At 35.6% G+C, this 19,500-nt stretch overlaps 1 protein-coding gene across 3 annotated transcripts in view; it reads left to right on the top strand.

Moving 5' to 3' along the window:
• The window catches only part of LOC113052979 (double-stranded RNA-specific editase 1-like), a 122,992-nt gene that overhangs the window by 73,677 nt on the left and 29,815 nt on the right, over positions 1-19,500 (top strand). The window contains exon 4 of one of the 3 annotated variants that reach the window (XM_026217541.1): positions 392-1,017. The exons of the other annotated variants lie outside the window; for them this stretch is intronic. Coding sequence (XP_026073326.1) covers positions 918-1,017 — 100 coding nt within the window. The 5' untranslated portion in view covers positions 392-917. The remainder of the gene's footprint in view (positions 1-391; positions 1,018-19,500) is intronic. 3 annotated transcript variants of the gene reach the window in all.

Here is a 19,500-nt window from a genome sequence, read left to right as displayed (position 1 = left end):
TAGTTTAAAACTGAATTTCTAAGATCCTTTTTAACCACTAACTTTGGAAATCTTGGATTTCTTTTTTTACTTTTTAACAGATTTCGCTGTAGCCCAAAATCAAATATTTGCTCTAAGCACGCAAGGATGACTGTTAAGTATTAGACATATGGGTGAAAAAAAAAACGCTTTAACGCAGCTGAAAGTGAGCGGGAATGCATTAAATCTCTGATGTCTTGTTTTACAATCTTAGCTACTTAAATTTATATATATATATATATATATTATAATATATATATAATTGTCTGTTATGTTTATTTCATCTAAAGTTTCTTATTTTAAGACATCGTTATTACATTTAATACATCATTGAAGTTATTTCAAGTATGGAATAATTTTTTTATGGTTTTAGTTGCATTGCAGGGTGTACTGCAGCAGAACAAGAACTGAAATGTGAAATAAAAGCAGTTTCTTGGCAAAGAAAGTAGTCTTGGTGAAAGGATGTCAGGGGAGGAAACATGTTGTTTTTGGCCATGTGAACCCAGGCTTTTCATTGGCTGAAGTTGCCATGATGTCATGGACTGGACTGATGGGAGCAGACTGCTCTTGCCTCAGGTAAAATAGCAGGATACGTGATCGAGAAGGGATGTGAGGAAACAAATCCAGCACAAACTCTCCAGCAGTCTGTGTTTACTCGGTCTAGCCTTGTGAAGCTCTGCCAGTGTCCTCTCTTCTGAGCTTCCTGCTTCTCTCTCTCCTCTCACCAAGTACCAAAAGCAGAGGAGGGAGTGGAGACCACGCATGTGTGTGTGTGTGTGTGTGGTAGAGCTGAAAGTGTGGAGCGAGGGAAGGGGGCTGGCATTGCACACCTTCACTGAGAGCCTCAGAAACACAGAACAGTGCAGTCAGGTAGCTTCCTGCGTCCGGGTCAAGCAGCTATGGCCCTGGTCGTGGACGCCGCGCACTGCCTGGGGGCCTACTACTGCCTCGTTAGGACCCGATTCAAGCGGCGACGCAAGAAGCGCTCGGAGCGGAAAGGTCAGAACACTTTCTTTAACAAGCCTGGCAGAGATCTGTGATCGTTTTCGACTTCTAAAACTTGATTGTATGCAGTGTTTTCTTCAGTATGTGTGATTTGCATTTCTAGACTGATATTTAAGAGTAGTTGACATGAAACTCTTTTGAGAAGTTTGTTTATTGCAGTTTGATGGATGTAAAATGATTTTAAACTCTAATTCCTTAATTAGAGAAGAGATTAAAGAGAATATATGAAATATTTTTCAGTTTTATATCTGTTGCTTCATCAGCTTTATGCAGTATTTGTCATTTTATCATTTTAAATGAAAGTAAATGGCACTTTTTGTTGTTTCGTCTGGTAAAATCAAAAGCTGGTAATGCAGTTCTCTGTATGATACAACTGTGTGCTTTTGGATAATACAACTTTGAAAAACTGGGTAAATAAGTTTAGAAATATAAAGATATTTAGAAATACTGTGATGTCTACAGATCCTACAGTGTCTTCAGTTCACTTTCTAAAAATCCTTCAGTAATCTTTTTTTTTAATTATTATTATTAAATTAAATTTTTTTATTATTGTTTATATTTAATATTTTATTTTATATAAAATTTTTAATATTGCAGGTATCCAAAGTTGAATCAGCCATTTTATTAAATTATTTATAAATCAATTGGATATTAATTAATTTAGTGTAAAACATTCCCTGATTATTACAAACTTGATTTTTGTAGTTTTGTTGTTGTAGTTTTCACATAAACATCTTAATGTGCTTTTAATTAATTATTTTTTTTAAGTTAGTAAAATTGATGTTTGGTCAAAATTATAATTCCTGTGTGAAAATCTAAAAAAAAGCTTTTACCTGGATTTATCATTCAGTTGAGTTGATGAGAGTCTTTAAGTTCTTAAATGTATTTTTATATTTTTTAAGTTTTAAAAGGTCTTATTATGACTAATAAATAGGCTCACACAGTATCTCATTGATGTAAATTAATAAGGCAGCCTTTTCTTTAAAGTCAGTGGTTTGGAGTAGGGGTGTGCACAGATAGTCGAATATTCGTTCTGCTCTAATTATTAGATCAATAAAAATGATATTCGAATTATGCAAATAAAAGCCTAATTTGGTCACTTTAAACCTAATTTGGTCACTTTCTGTGATTCTCTACAGCATATTTGAAGATGAATGGAAGCAAAAAATTATTAATTAATGAATACGGGCCGTTCACATATCATGCCTGAAAACGCGTGGAAAACGCTAGGCGCACCTCTTTCTCCTTCTCCAAAGCGCTAAATTTCTTTCTAAATGGCAATCCATATACAGCTTTTATCAGCTGTTCCTTCATCTTTGCTGAGCTTTCAATGTTGTTACGGGAAAGGATGAAGCTGAATGTTTGGTTCTTGTCACATGACCCGCGGTGCGCGATATGTGAAAGGCCCATAAGAACTGTGGTCTTCTACAGTACTTCAAATATGCGATGGAGAGCCACAGAAAGTGACCGAATTCAAGAACATTGTTGCGCCATCTCTCAAGCAATGAATAAACACCGCTAACTTGGAGAATGCAGTGAAAACTCCTCTTCAATACACTAAGCGCTTCACAAAACATATTCGCTTAGCACAACGTTATTGTGAGTCCCGACAACGTCTGTGCCGTCAGAGCGCGTTTTCGCCACGGCCGGCCTTATTGTTAACAGACTAAGGAGCCGACTTTCCCCTGATCATGTTTACATGCCCGTATTTCTTAACAAGAACATGTAAAACAACAGGAAAAAAGACAGTTTAAAAGTTAAGTGTAGGCTACATTCTACAATAGCCTAATTGCTGCAGGCTGCTTTACGTTTTTTATCTATACTTTTGTTTGTTTGCATGCATTGTTAAATGTTTTCAGCTACAAAACACGATGTGTAATGTTCAAGCTTATTGTGTGGAAGCTTGTTCAAAATGATGGAAACATTAAATATTGCTGAAAAATAACGTCTGTCTCATTAAACTTGATTTAAATAAACGGATATTCGAATATTCGTTTTTTGTGAGCTCAAATATTCGAATGTGATATTTGCGGAAAACGCCCATCCCTAGTTTGGGGAGATTTTCTGCATGATTCAGTTTGTTGTTGCAGGAGTACTCGTGAGTGTTGCAGTGTTTTGTGAGTGATGTGTGTTTCTGTGGTTGGTTTAGTTGATGCTGTTCTTGCTGGGATTGTTGTGGAATGAGCAGCATGTGTTTCTGACGGGTCACCACCGTGATGAGCCACAAACAGATCGCTCGCAGGCATGCTGGAGAATTATATTGAATTATTAATAGATTTTATATATTTTTGAGTTTGGTTTATATTACGTTACTAAAGCACTGAAGATCAGTTAAATTTTTTATGCAATGTTCTGACAGATATGAATCCTGAAATGTCACACTTGTCTCTGACTGCTGTTGAAGGCCCTCTCTCTCTCTCTGTCTCATGTCACATGACGGTGTTATTTTGGAGAAGACTGGACTTGGTTAGGAAACGTTGCTTCAGCAACTTTAACTTTGTACTTGCTAAACTCCTCTCTTTTTTTAATGTCATTTTAAGGGTACTTTTAAAAATGTTCTGAATAACTAATTTCCATTTAGGTAGGTGTGAAATCTTATTCCAAATGGTATTATTATTTTTTCCTCTTCTTCTTTTTTTCTTTTGCACCGTCATCTGATTTTATATGAAGAGATGAAGTGTGTAGAAATGCAAAATTAATTAGCTGCTTTTTGCGGAAGGTAATGGAATTAAAGTTTGTGAATGTCAGTTTGAGATCTAAATTTCAGCTTCTTTGCCCCAATCTGCCTTAAATATTTTATTTAAATATAAATATTTTCATCTTTCTTAGTTAATGTGTGTAATAATTCTGTCCTACTTTGGAAATGTACAGTACTTGGTGGAAGTGTTTAGTAGTGTTTAACTTCTGATATCTATGCTTGCATCCCCAAATGCACCCTGATTATGCAGTTAAATCACATATGGTTAAAATGAGGAAACTTAAACGGCAGCATAATCATGCATTATTATATAGTCTATTGTCTTTGCTTCAGGAGTCAACTTCAAATGCTGTCCGAGTAGGCAGCTCACTGGGTTTTGGAGCACAGCTCATGTATTTGTCCACCTGTCCAGGAGTGGGGTGAGGAATTGGGGATCACACTCGACCAGTGTGCTGATAAGCCCAGGCAGGAGGTGTGGTGGCAGCCGCTGAGGGTTGTGTTTAAAGGTATTATCCGAAAGGTGTGTAACAATATACCAGTGCCATGGTTCGGTTCATATCATGGTTTTAGAGCCACGGTTCGGTTTTCTTTGCTGTGGGGTTAGGGTTCATGCCATGGCACCAGCAATGCTAAAGAACACTCAATTCTCTTTAACTTGATAATAATAACAATACTACTAATTGCTCTTTGTTAGTTGATGTTAATTAATGCAACAAAAAAAAAGTGCTTATTTTATTTAATTTATCCATGGCAGAGTCTCAGAGTGCGCCAGTAGTTTATGGGTTAAAATAGCTTCAATATTTAAATTGAAATGACATGCAAGTGACAATTGCCTCATCTGGGGGCGGGGTAGGCCATGATAGTACCGCGGTATGTACTGTGGATGGCGTATTTCGGTTCTTTGGTTCGATTTGAGTATCGTTACACCGCTATTATCCGAGCATTTGCCTTTACATTCTGAGCTGTGCAGGCTGAGACCTGTCAGCCAAGCAAATCCTGCGCTGTTGAAGTGGTGTTTTCAGCATGCCTCTCACCCCTTAATGCGGCCTGGCAACTTAAGGCGGCTTTGTCAAACCCGCGAGTTTGTCTCCTCTTCATATCTGAGGCCGGATGCCGAAAGGAGCAGAAAAACGAAGGCGTGATTCTCTTTAAGAAGTCTTCTGCTAGTGTAATTCCCTCACTCACTGGCCTGATTGGGCTGCATTGTGTCGGCGGCGTCTCTCTGTGCGCTTGACGCCTGACATTGAGCTGGATCAGAGTTATCTTTGGAACTTTAGGGGCTTTGCGTCACTCGTGGTTCCTGCAGCATTGGTGGTAGTAATGAATGTGCCGTGAGGACGTGGTGTGGCATTGAAAATCACAAACATGTGATTCATTGTGCTAGTATTTAAATATGTGGTTTAATATTAGGTTTGAACAATAGTCCAAGCATTAAATCTGTGTACATTTCTGCTTAAAAGTTTACATACACTTTTATTTTATTTTATGAATTTATTTTTCTCTTCTCTTCACTTCATTTTATTTTATTCATTTTCATTTTATTATATAATTTGTTGTTTATTGATTTATATGTGCAGTATCTATGTGTATATGTGTGTACTAGCTTGCTCTATTCTTTTATTTTTTATTTTTTTTATTCTGTTTTCCTTTTATTTATTATATTATTTAAAATCCCATGATACGTGTACTGTGTTAACCTAACTGAGACTTGTTATAGCACTTATATTTCATTGCTCTTTTTGTTGTTTTTGATTGCTTCCACTGTCCTCATTTGTAAGTCGCTTTGGATAAAAGCGTCTGCTAAATGAATAAATGTAAATGTAAATGTAGTGTGTGTGTGTGTGTGTGTGTGTGTGTGTATATATATATATATATATATATATATATATATATATATATATATAATATCACACACACACACACACATACAAACGTGACACATTGTGGTTGTGTTTAAATATGATAAAGGTAGATGATATTAGATGAAAGATATTAGAAATCTTAAAACGCTTAGATGAGTGAGATATGGTAAGTTTAATCTGAAATACTAAAAGTGAAAAATAGAAAAACTACATAGAACAATAAAAAACACAAAAAGAATAAAAATTTTACGAAACTATAAAATAACTTAAAATAAATTTTTGTTATTGTCTCATCGAAAATATAGCGTATATAATATTACTACAATGAAAATATTTTAAAAAATTCAGAGTATTACTGAGAAACATAATACAATTATATAATTTTTTGAATGCTAAATATCTTGCAGATTCTACAAAGACTGTGCAAACATTAGGGATGAAGTTCAGACTCTTTTAAAGGCTCTCCAGTGGGCCACTGATGACATGTGGAGGAGAGATTTCTGCTCAGCCAGCAGACTGGAGGAAATGAAGCTTCTCTGATGGACTGAAGGGAACGTGTGCGCTCTGATAATGGTGGAGCTGGGGAAGATCACCATTGCTCTTCTCACTTTATTATGCTGTATATGAACACATGCAGCAATGTTAACACACACCACTCTTTAGATTCTGCAAATGTCTGTGACATAAAACATATTTTTTATATCACTTACGTGGTTAACTATAAACATGTTGATAATTTTGATTTCAAGTAACTTACTCAGAAAGACTGAACTGAGAAAACTGATCGTTGTAGTTACAAGGTGTTGGAAACTCAGACGCGAACAGGAGGAGACGATATATCTTCAGCAGGACTCTTCGATTAAAACGAACCCTGGTGTGATTGCTCTGTGATTGAGGTTCGTTTGATAATGTATTTTATCCATGGAAATCTTGAGGTGTTTGAGGTTATTGTTATTGTTATTGTAATCGCTGTGTGTTTTTCTTAAATTGCACTAAAATGAGCAAATAAGCAGAGAAATAATTACGGCTAATGTAATATAAGTTGATATAGTAGCCCAGTTTGCAGTAACAGTGAATCATCGTAATTAAAAGCAATTAAAAAGAGCAGTTCTTATTCCGCTAAAGTGATACTGTTAACCTTTTCTTTACATATCGATGAAACGAGCTCATGCAACTGGAAAACAGAGACAAATCCTCAGCTCTCCAGTCTAATAGAGAGTCACCGCAGCACATGGTTGAGACTACATAATTAGCCTAGATCAGTGGAGAGACTCGTGTGTGTGTGTGTGTGTGTGTGTGTGTGTGTGTGTGTGTGTGTGTGTGTGTGTGTGTGTGTGTGAAAGAGAGTGAAACGTTGTTGTCATCCCTTCATTTCCAGACTCATTACCTCCAGGTTGTAGTCTGAATAACTGCTAATGTTTAATTCTTAAGTAAGCTGCCCGCCCACATTTAATGACTCAATCACTGCAGACCTCCAACACTCAACCCTCATAGACAGCATCTCTCTCTCTCTCTCTTTCTCTCTCTCTCTCTCTCTCTCTCTCTCTCTCTCTCTTAATTGAGCTCACATTCATCACGTCCTTCACTTCTTCCCTTTGTCTTTTGTTAATTAATTCTCATTCTTTCATTTGTCTATTCTCTTCTCTTCTGTTTTTTTTTTTTTGCTTTCATTCTTTCTCTTCCTCTGTTTGTTCTATGTCTTTGTTTGTACAGTATTGTTCAAAATAATAGCAGTACAATGTGACTAACCAGAATAATCAAGGTTTTTCGTATATTTTGTTATTGCTACGTGGCAAACAAGTTACCAGTAGGTTCAGTAGATTCTCAGAAAACAAACAAGACCCAGCATTCATGATATGCACGCTCTTAAGGCTGTGCAATTGGGCAATTAGTTGAATTAGTTGAAAGGGGTGTGTTCAAAAAAATAGCAGTGTGGCATTCAATCACTGAGGTCATCAATTTTGTGAAGAAACAGGTGTGAATCAGGTGGCCCCTATTTAAGGATGAAGCCAACACTTGTTGAACATGCATTTGAAAGCTGAGGAAAATGGGTCGTTCAAGACATTGTTCAGAAGAACAGCTTACTTTGATTAAAAAGTTGATTAGAGAGGGGAAAACCTATAAAGAGGTGCAAAAAATGATAGGCTGTTCAGCTAAAATGATCTCCAATGCCTTAAAATGGAGAGCAAAACCAGAGAGACATGGAAGAAAACGGAAGACAACCATCAAAATGGATAGAAGAATAACCAGAATGGCAAAGGCTCAGCCAATGATCACCTCCAGGATGATCAAAGACAGTCTGGAGTTACCTCTAAGTACTGTGACAGTTAGAAGACGTCTGTGTGAAGCTAATCTATTTTCAAGAATCCCCCACAAAGTCCCTCTGTTAAAAAAAAGGCATGTGCAGAAGAGGTTACAATTTGCCAAAGAACACATCAATTGGCCTAAAGAGAAATGGAGGAACATTTTTGTGGACTGATGAGAGTAAAATTGTTATTTTTGGGTCCAAGGGCCACAGGCAGTTTGTGAGACGACCCCCAAACTCTGAATTCAAGCCACAGTACACAGTGAAGACCGTGAAGCATGGAGGTGCAAGCATCATGATATGGGCATGTTTCTCCTACTATGGTGTTGGGCCTATTTATCGCATACCAGGGATCATGGATCAGTTTGCATATGTTAAAATACTTGAAGAGGTCATGTTGCCCTATGCTGAAGAGGACATGCCCTTGAAATGGTTGTTTCAACAAGACAATGACCCAAAACACCCTAGTAAACGGGCAAAGTCTTGGTTCCAAACCAACAAAATTAATGTTATGGAGTGGCCAGCCCAATCTCCAGACCTTAATCCAATTGAGAACTTGTGGGGTGATATCAAAAATGCTGTTTCTGAAGCAAAACCAAGAAATGTGAATGAATTGTGGAATGTTGTTAAAGAATCATGGAGTGGAATAACAGCTGAGAGGTGCCACAAGTTGGTTGACTTCATGCCACACAGATGTCAAGCAGTTTTAAAAAACTGTGGTCATACAACTAAATATTAGTTTAGTGATTCACAGGATTGCTAAATCCCAGAAAAAAAAAATGTTTGTACAAAATAGTTTTGAGTTTGTACAGTCAAAGGTAGACACTGCTATTTTTTTGAACACACCCCTTTCAACTAATTGCCCAATTGCACAGCCTTAAGAGCGTGCATATCATGAATGCTGGGTCTTGTTTGTTTTCTGACAATCTACTGAACCTACTGGTAACTTGTTTGCCACGTAGCAATAAAAAATCTACTAAAAACCTTGATTATTCTGGTTAGTCACATTGTACTGCTATTATTTTGAACAATACTGTATGTTCACTTGTCTGTTTATCCATTCTCTTTTGAATAATTTTTTTCTTTGTTGCTCTTTTTCTTTGATTAATTTCTTCATTCTCTGGGATATTCATTCTTCTTTTTTCATTATTTTATTATCTTTTTTATTATATTTTATTATGTTTGTTTCCTTTGTTCTCGTACTTTTGGTCATTAATTATTTAGTACTTTTGTTTGTTTTATGCATGTTCCTTATTTGATTGGTTTCATTTTTTCCATTAGTTCTTATTTTCCCTTGTTTTCTTTTTGTTAATTCGTTTGTTTCCTCCCGTCTTTGTTTTTCTTTCATTAGTTTTCCCTTTGATTCTTTTTCATTTATTTGTTTTGCTACCTTCTGTTTGTTCTGCTATTTCTTTGTTCTTTCATTCTATCTTTTGTCTGTTCATCCACTTTATTTTGGTTATTCTTTTCTTATATTTCTTTATTGAATATTCTTAAGTTTCTCATTGACTTTCATTTATTCATTTATTATTTATTTGTTATTTTATTCATTCTTTCATTATCTTGTCTTTGGTTTCTATTGAAATGTTAACATTTTTCTTATTTTGTTCATTGTTGTATTTATTGGATGGTGGTTACACTTTGAATAAAATAAAGTAAAAAAGTATTATTAATATAATAACTATGCTTGTAACACACCTTATAATGCATTGTATGATCTTAAATATAACAAACCACAACTATAATACGTTATAAGTGGACTTTCCAGTGCTCAACTTTTGCAGTGTTTTTCTGTGTAAAGACGTGCTAGACATATATGGCCTTTGCACTGGCATTTGCTTTGCATTTCCACATCTCATCCGTGAGCACCCTGTTTTTAAGGTGCCATGTCAAGTTAATAGAAATTTAAATCTTTACATGCAGTGCCACTCACCAATGTCAGTAACAAACCAGTGGACCAATCAGAAGACCCCAGAGGCGGGGCAAGGGTTGTGAGCTTTTGTTTACAGTAGCAAGCACCTGTATTATTTGATGGCAACATGTCGGAAGAGGCATTCATTGCAGCTGTGTCCAGATACCCTGAATTATATAAAAAAATTTCCAGCAATCATCACAACCTGTTTCTTACAGAAAAGAGAAATATTTATTTTACTGCATTACGTTTCAAAAGCTTGAGCTGGGCTTTTTTTAAAACCATTCCTGTGCACGCCCGGCATCTCCCTGTTTTAAACACAAAGACGCATTCTGTGTGAACAATCCTTCACACTTATCTGTTCACTGTTACACCTTTACACATTTCATTATGTTCATTAGAACGTATGACAACAACCAATTTCAGATGTAGCAAAGAATCTTAAAATATAATAATGCAATTTAACATTACAATTATTACGAAAGGATATTATGCATTACAATGTACATTATACATACATTTATAATACTTAAAGGCTTGAAGTAAACTGTTACCATAATGTTTCTTTTATTTGTTTACTTTTCTTTCTTTTGTTTCATGCATTTGTTATTTCCTTCATTTGTCTTTTCTTTCATTCATTCCATTAGTTGTTGTTCCCTGTCTTTTTGTTTCTCTCGGTCTGTCATTATCGTGGAAGCAGTTGAGACTGTTTTGACAGTATTTGCACGTGTCTGTTTCCACTGAGCTCTGTCTGTCTGTGATGTTTTGGATGATCAGCGCTCCTGCCTGTCCATCACCGTTCCCTTCAGAGCCGTTAATAACCCAGCCACCGGCTGTAAAATTCACCGGCTAATCCACTCAGACATGTACACGCACCCAGCGCTGGCTTCCTCCCTGTGGATATTGGAGTAACTGACCTGGCCTTGAATTAGGAGTACAGTGATAGTCATCTGTTGTGTGCAGCGGGCCGCTGAGGCGAGGAAAATAGGCAGGGAAGGAGACGAGCAGAGAGAGAGAGAGAGCAAGAGCCAAAGACGAGAAAAGACAGGATGATACATAGTGCTGAGGCCAGCAAACTCCTGTCCATCCAGTGTAGGTTAGGAAAGCTGAGGATTAAGCACACACACACACACACACACACACACACACAAACAGAGCTGGATATAAGCTCCAGGGGCTCATCTGTGCTCATAACCAAGATTTTGAAGCAATTTGTCATGCTTCAAGATGCCGCATCAATCCGTACAGTCCCTCACAAGGGGTCACGCTCTGAGGGCAAAACACATATTTTTCCATTAAAAGGAATGAATGCACATTGGTGAGCATAAGGGACTTCTTTAGAAAAAAAATAATAAAAAAGGACAAAAATCATGCTTTGCCCATCCTGATTCTAAGACAAACTCCTTGAACAAAATAGTTCAGCATTGTTTTGTGGCACAAAATTTTAATCTGCTGTTCTCCGACCGTATCGTTTTTCTGTTTATGATGTTACATAAATTGTGCAAGCTTAATTCACAGTATTAGATTAAAAGATCAGAACACACATACCTCCCCTCAATATCAGGACATGAAGTGGACAGAAGAGATGGATTAACTGCCATTTTTCTTCTTATTTTCAAACTAAACTAAAAAAGTGAAGACTGTTTTGTATTCTTTTTTTTTCTTCTCCAGATTGTTCTTAAGACAAAACTTTCAAATTCAAATTATTGAAAAGAATCTTAATTAGCTTCATAAGTTAGGATAACCCCAGACTTGTCTTAAAACTCAAAATTTAGGAATGATTTGATGAATTTATTTGATTATTTCAAATTAATTGTCAAATTTAAGCATTACAACAATACATATAATACATGGTAGGACTATTAAAAGCGATAATGTAAACAATGATGGTCATGATTATGTGTGACATAACTTTTTGTGCTGAATTTGAAGTACTCTACAACTCTACAAAAACATCAGAAAGGAGCTCATTTTTAATTGTAGCCTTTAAATATGACGTCATATTTGGCAGCATTCAGCACATATGAACATGATTACTGTAGCAACGTGCATACAGGACTCGTTCACTCTATGGAGAGCACACAAATGAATGAAATGGATCACTACATCTTTAGACAGGCTTTCTAAAAGTAACCGTTTAAAAAAAATGGCATCAAAAATAGTGTGCATGCTTATTATGATTATTGCTGTAATCTGCAGGCAGCACTCGCAAAAAAAACATCTTTGAGATGTTTTGCATTTAGTTTATCAATGAGTGTTCAGCAAGCAATGGCTCCTTTATTCTTAAATAGTTTAACAATATTCCAAAGTACTGCCATATTTTTTGTATAAATGATGTCTGCGTTGACCCAGAATTACCATAGCAACTGCTTAAGCACCCTGTCATCATGCCTGTGAGTTTTGCACAGGCAAGCACCACTAGTTTTCATCAGTAATTGGACAGTCACGTAACATATTTCCTCATAAGCTATAATAATATGTGAGGTTTTAATAGGGTCTTGTTCTGGCCGTCGTTTCTCCTGGTGGTCTTCTGGCGTGAGGTTTGCAGGTACACGTCTGGCAGCTGCTGTTCTCACTCTGACAGCAGATTCATTTATCAAGCCCCATATATTAGGAGCCACTTTATCAAATTGTCTCGTCGTGAGCTTTTGTGCAGGAACCTCCTAAATGTGTCTGCAGTCGGAAAACCCTGTAATTTGCGGCAAGCTTAAAATGAGTGTTTGCAGACTAATTCAAATCTGTTATTGGTCATTAAAGTGCTGAAATTTAATAATGGAGGTGGTGGTTCTCAGCAGCTGCTCACGGACGGCCTGAGGTGGCTGTGCTCGCCTTCCCAACATGCCCGGCCCATCAGTTCTTATCAGGTGGAGCGACAGCCTGCCCCATCCACTGGGACCCCTCTCCATTAGGAGCTCGGCTGGCCAGTGTCCACCGCACATATAGTCCATTAAGCCACGTTATGTGGGGGCAGAAGAAGGTGAGCAGAGACTCTGAGGAAAGACTGATCAGCATACGGTAGCAGGACAAAAAGATTCTAGATCAAAGTTTTTCCACCAAAAACAAAGTCTGTCTGAGAAAATGTCCAGTTCATATTACAGCCCAAAATACGCATGCATTCATTCATTCTTTCTTTTAGATAGATTTTTGGGTAACACTTTATTTTAGTGGTATTATTACACGTACTTACTGTAAAAATAACAGTAAATTATGCATAATTACATGCAACTAAGACTAAACCAAACCCTATAGTAATTACACGTCATATTACTTAAATGTAATAATTATTTAATAGTATTTAAATATATAAAAACACCGAAACAAGGGCACTTTAAAATAAACGGTAACCTATTTTTCTAACAAAGTACATTTTCTCCTTAAATTCTCATTACTGTATGGCAAAAAACTACCTAAACTAAAAAAGGTAACAATATTTATACATTGAATGTATACAGCATTATGAAGATTTAATTTAGAAACTATATTACAGTAAGTCTAATGAAAGAATAAACAAATCAATACAACTGGGATAATTACTGTAGTGAGAAAATGGGTGAAAATATGCTTAATTACATATACTTACGCTAAAGATGATTTTAAAATAAGCTAAACGTAACAATAAAATGTAAAACAAAAAAAAATATGCATCAATAAAAAAATTATAATGAATCAATAAAAAAATTAAACGGTAAGTTATAAAAAAAAAAAGGTGAATATTTTCTAGAATTTGTTTTTCATTTTCAAAAAAAAAAAAAAAAAGTTTCTCCGCCTGTTTTATTTCTGAATCAATAGATAACAGTTTTTTAAGTGGGCAAGTTTGAAATGTCACATGTCCACAGCACCTCCCAATTGGATTCAGTAATTAGGGCTGCACAATTAATACATTTTTTAATCACTATTACAATTATGGATGTCACAAATATTTAATCGTTCAAAGCAGCAGTTAATCTTTTAAATTACGCTCATGTTATTGTGTGTGCTTAAGATGTGATTTTTTTTTCTTTCTACATGTTATCTTAAGGGTTTTTCCCCATTATTTTAATTTGAGTTTTAGTATAAGATTATAATAGCATTTATATTTTAACTTTTTTATAATCCACCCATCCGATGTATAGTTGACATTTGAGGCTTAATATAGAAAAGCACTAAAGGTTTTTCAGCTAGAGTATTTTCAGCTTGTTTAGTTTCATATAAAAATCCAGCATGCAGTTGCATCAAACAGTGATATAAACATCATTCAATGTAAATTATGATAATCGTAATTAATAATCGCAATTACAGTTTCAAGGGAATAATCGGTAACTATGATTTATGTCATAATCGTGCAGCCCTACTTGTAATGATGAGATTTTAGTAAATTGTTCTGTTGAAGAAGTGTAATTGCTCATTGCTTACAACTTTTAAACGTAATTATAATAGGTTATTAGTTGATCAGCTTTGTGTAGCTGCTTTATATGTGTCTTTTCCACCTTTCACAGATAACTAAAGTGATGAATGCAATGATAGAGAAAATCTAGACACTTCTGAAATGCAGGTCTGGGGCTATAATGGAAGCAGATGCTCCTTTTATTCTGGGAAGAGCCCTTTTTTCCTCATGGCTGTTTGAGGCAGGGGAGCGATCCATCTGTGTTAGGCCACATGGTTTGGTCTCTGCTGAACTTTTGCGTGTCTCATATCCCTCCCCATTTGCACAGCCCATCAATCTACGTCCCCTCTCCCTCTCACTTCTCGTCTTCTATTCACTCGTTCCCTCACTCACACATGATTGCTTTTCCTGCAGAGAGCCTTTTGACACCTCACAGGCTGACTTAAGGGACATATTTGCAGCCTTGAAAATGCATTTACCTACTTAAATGAGATTAGATTAAAAAAAAAAGACATTTGTAGTTTACAAGGAGGTGTTTTGATAATGATCAACTTTTGGTTAGGGCTTTTAAAATTAAAGTGTGAAAATCATTTTACTCAACCTCAACAAATTAATTTTTCTGTGTAACACAAAAGAAGATATTATGAAGAATGTTGGTAACCAAACAGTTGACAGTAACCACTAACTTCAATGGTATGGAAAATATCCTATGGAAGTCAATGGCTGCAGTCATCTGTTTGGTTACCAACATTCTTCATAATATCTTCTTTTGTGGTGGTGAAACAATTGCTAGAATTTTTTTAAATAAAAAATTACAAATATATGGCAAGTAACATTTAATTAAACATGAAATGTGGAATTAGGAGTGAAATAGTATTTTTTTTTAAAACATACTCCAGTAGTTTTATGTACAACTTTATTTAAAACTTGGAAAAAAGGTGTATTTGAAAACATGGTCTTCTTCCTTGAAGCTTGATTTGTGGTTTTGTCTTTTTTCCCTATATATATATATATATATATGTATATATATATTAGGTCTGGGCAAGTTAACACGTTATTATCATGTTAACGCTTTAACTGATTAATGCCAATAGTTATTTTTATACACGTTATCACAGTTTTTTTATTATTATGAAAGTCCGTTGCTCACTTGCTCTGAATACACATACAGACAAGTCATGGGTAACAGGAGTGGATGCTCCCGATTAAATGATTTAGGCTAAACATCTGCATTCACAAACCACTGTCCACTCTTATTTTTACAGAATATAATGCAACAAGCTCGTAATCACTTCATAAATGGGAAATAAGATGTTTCTGATAGCACGAGAATACAGCAGAGAAGTGCTTGCTCAGCACAGTGGAGTGAATTGTTTTGTTAACTTTGTGGTTTATTATTTTTAGTCGTATGGGACGCAGTAACGCATGGCCCTCTCACAATGTATTGCTTTACACATCTATTGCTTTTGCAGCTCAGAAATATTCACACAACCATGCAGCACGTATCAGAAGATCTGCGCTCTGGCGTGGTTAGTGCTCACACTCACTGATCTATGTATATCTGACCAGCACTATATATATTTAATTTCAAGCCACCTTTAAGGTGTGCGGTAATTCTTTTTGTTCTGAGATGCATCCTAAAAGAACCAAAATTTTGCAAACTCCATTATACAATTTTATTTCTTGCCCTGGTGGCATTTGTATTTTTTTTATTTTTTATTTTTTTTTTAGGAAATGCAAGTCTAGGTTATTTTCAACCAAGCCTTCCCAGTGTCTTATGTTCAGATTTCATTGCAGCATGAAAGAAAGAAAAGGAGGACCTTGGCATAACTGTTTTCTTCTCTCGTTTGTTCCTCTGCATTTATTGTTAGCAGGACAAGGTCATACAGTATCAAGGCCACTGGATACAATTAGCAAAATACAAGCTCAAGGCCTCTGAAGTCCTCTAAATATCTCTCCTTTTTTAGAAATGTTCAGAAGCAGGCACTTTTTTTCGGTTTCCTCTTAATTATTTTATGTAAATAGCTTTATTAATGACCATGGATCTTGTGACTGACCGAAGGCCGCTGAAAATGAACATTTGCAGCTTCCCTTTTCTAGCATTGTGTTTGCATGCTTTAAAAAAATTTGATTTCAGGCTTTTTAGAAGTCTGTACCAGTCTGAATATTATTATTATTTTTATTTTTTTTGGCATGTCCACTTCTGTTCAAAACTTTTGAGGGCTAAAGTGGCATTAAATACTTAAGCATTGTTAAAAAGATTTCCATTTCAAATAAATGCTAAACTTACCCTTGGGCATTTATTGAACGGTGATGAACTTCCAAAAATGTTAATATTATAGCATCAACTTTTTCATAAATAATATATTTGTATTGTTATGATGAGAAAATGCTTTTGTATCAAGACACACTTTTAAGGACTTTAGTTGTGAGATGGTTTCAGAGAAACTATTCTTATCACAAGTACATTTAATGAATTGTTGTGTAAGAAATCTTTCTGAATGTTGGAATTTCATCAAATCAACATTAGAATGATTTCTGAAGGATCAAGTGACACTGAAGACTGGAGTAATAATACTGAAAATTCAGCTTTGAATCAAAGGAATAAATTACATTTTAAAATATTTTAAAATAGAAAAGAGTTATTTTAAATTATGATAATATTTCACAATAATTCTGTTTTTGCTGTATTTTAGTTCAAATAAATGCAGCCTTGGTGAGCATAAGAGACCAACTCTTACTTTGTTAAAACCTTACTAGACCAAAAGGCTGTACAAACAAACTCCATTTTGCACTGCAGTTATTAGAGTTTGATGTTGAGGCCTATTTGCGTATACGTTTCCTGTGCTGCATACCAATTCTTAAAGCAATATTATGCAGTGTTTAGCCTGTTCACTCAGGATCTCTCCCATTTTCCCTGTGCTGTCTGCTATAATCCCGTTAATACCATGGCATTGAGCTCTTCTGTTTTTCCCCAGAAGTCGCTGTCTCTTTTGTAAGCCACACCTTTGGATGAATCCTGTGAAATCTTTCTGAAAACCTCAGTAGCATGAGTTGCATTTTATTGCATCACATTTATGTAGACAAGTGTTCATACATGGGAGATTTCCTTATTATTTTTGTTTTCATTCTGGAGACATTTGCTAGCACAGATGTGACAAGGTTTTCTGACGTTTGGATAAAAGTTTTGAGATTTGTATTTATTATGTTTTATATATTAATTTTTTTGTCCAACTTAATTTCTGCCGGAGAGTAAAAGTAAAAGTGTCCTTGTAATTTTGGCTGTTATGAAGCTACTGAAGCACTGGGGCATAAATTCTTAGCTCAGCACTGTCTGAGCCAGCGTTCGGCCACATCGGGCTGTATTTGTCATCCTAAATGGAGCGGAGGTCACAAATGAAGGGGGATCTGAGAAGAAAAGGATCCAGAAGCATCTGTTAAAAGTCTATGAGGGTGGATTGATAGGGGAGGTGTGGCGGTCACTTGACCTTGGAATGATAGACTCTGGGAGAGCAGCCATTTATTGGCCTTCCTCCAGCGCCTGGACTTTCATAGCTACACACGTGAGTGATTTATACCTGAGCGGACTGTGGGGTGTGTGCTGTAGGGCTGTGATGTGCTTTTGTTTTACTGTTTGAACTGTCTAACTCCAGACCGTGACTGAAGCGTTGTAAGTCTGTTTGCGGTTTCATCCGCAATCATATTGTGAGCTGTGTTTGTTCTGTGAACACCAGTGTTAAAATAGTTGAAACTTGAGTGACTTTGTGGTTTAAATCATAATCCAGAGAATCATTCAAATGTGACATGTCATTAAGGTTTATCAGACTAAACATAGCATAAAAAGGTATATATTTGAATTGGATCAAAAAAGTTATTCAAAGAACAGGTATTGTCTTGGTTTTAGGACAACTTGGATGAAACTTTTTGATTCATTTCAAATGTTGACTACTGTATATATTCACACACACACACACACACACACAGAGAAATTCTTTTGGTTATTGGAAAAAGGGCATTATCGCATTTTTTTTTCATGTATATTTGAATACAGTATATTTCAAATAAATACCGTATTTTTTGGACTATAAGTCGCACCTAAGTATAAGTCGTATCACTTCAAAAATAAGTCATGATAAGGAAAAAAACATATGTAAGTCATATGTAAGCCCTCTGGCGGCTGGAGACGGTAATGTTTTCTCTTGGTTCATTTCTCTTGGTTCATGTAAAATTAATTTTGATTAATAAGTCGCACCTGACTATAAGTCGCAGGACCAGCCAAACTATGAAAAAAAGTGTGACTTATAGTCTGGAAAATACGGTACTGATATTGTGATTCTAAAATCACCGTTATAATAAATGGGTCACTGTTTTCTAATAGAGGGATTGTGTGTAAAAGGTTTGGGGATAAATCTACTATGATTTCTGTTTGCGTGTACACATGGGTTTGAAGATGATCTTCACCACCTCATAGTCCTACAGCTCCTTGGTAGAAAGCAATCTCACATAAAACTATTATATAAAAAATTCATCCCGCATGCTCTTTCTCCTTGCCGGCCATGCTTTCAACTCTAGTGCAGTGTGATGAACAGCCAGCTGTCAGTTATTAAATCCACTAACACAGTAAAAGAGTTTCTCCTCTCAGCTCAAGCTCCAGCCTTCTCAAAACCCTTACATCGCTTGGAAAACCTTGATGTTGCTGGAACAGTGGAATTCAAAAGCTGGAGAATATTCAGAACCATACTCTGTCTGAAAAAATACAGTGAGTTAGTCGTTTTTGATGAAGGAAACTGGTTTAGCTTCCTAGGCACTATAATGTCACAGTGTTCAAGAATATATTAAACTGAGCTTTAGACATAACCAAGGTCATATTTTTTTAATAACCATGCTTAATTCTCAGTAGAAATGGTATCATAGGGTGAATACACTCATGTGTATAAGTGTGTTCAATATCTTGTTTCTTTATAATTTTATAGTGTCTTTTTTAATTTATTTTTTCTTAAGTTTCTATAATTGTTTTCTTTTAGTATTTTATCTATAGACATAACCAAGATTTATACACAATCAAGGTCATATTTAATGACCACAATACCTATTTTTCCGTAGAAATGGAATTATAAAGTGAAAAGATAAAATAATTGAACATTTATGGCTGAATTTGGTACCATTTGAATACATTTAGTTTTTATTTAGACTTTTAGACAGTTCAGGATTCTTTAAAATAATTTATGCTTCTCTATAAAAAAGAATTATGCTTAAAAAATAGCAAGTTATGCAAGTAATGGAACCTGATGCCTTCCTGCTTCCTTCCTGCCACCTAAGAAGGCAGCATTTGTCAAT

Source organism: Carassius auratus, chromosome 34, assembly GCF_003368295.1.
Source record: "Carassius auratus strain Wakin chromosome 34, ASM336829v1, whole genome shotgun sequence".
Taxonomy (NCBI): domain Eukaryota; kingdom Metazoa; phylum Chordata; class Actinopteri; order Cypriniformes; family Cyprinidae; genus Carassius; species Carassius auratus.
Note: the sequence above shows the minus strand (reverse complement) of the source record. Positions and strands in the feature narration are given on the sequence as shown.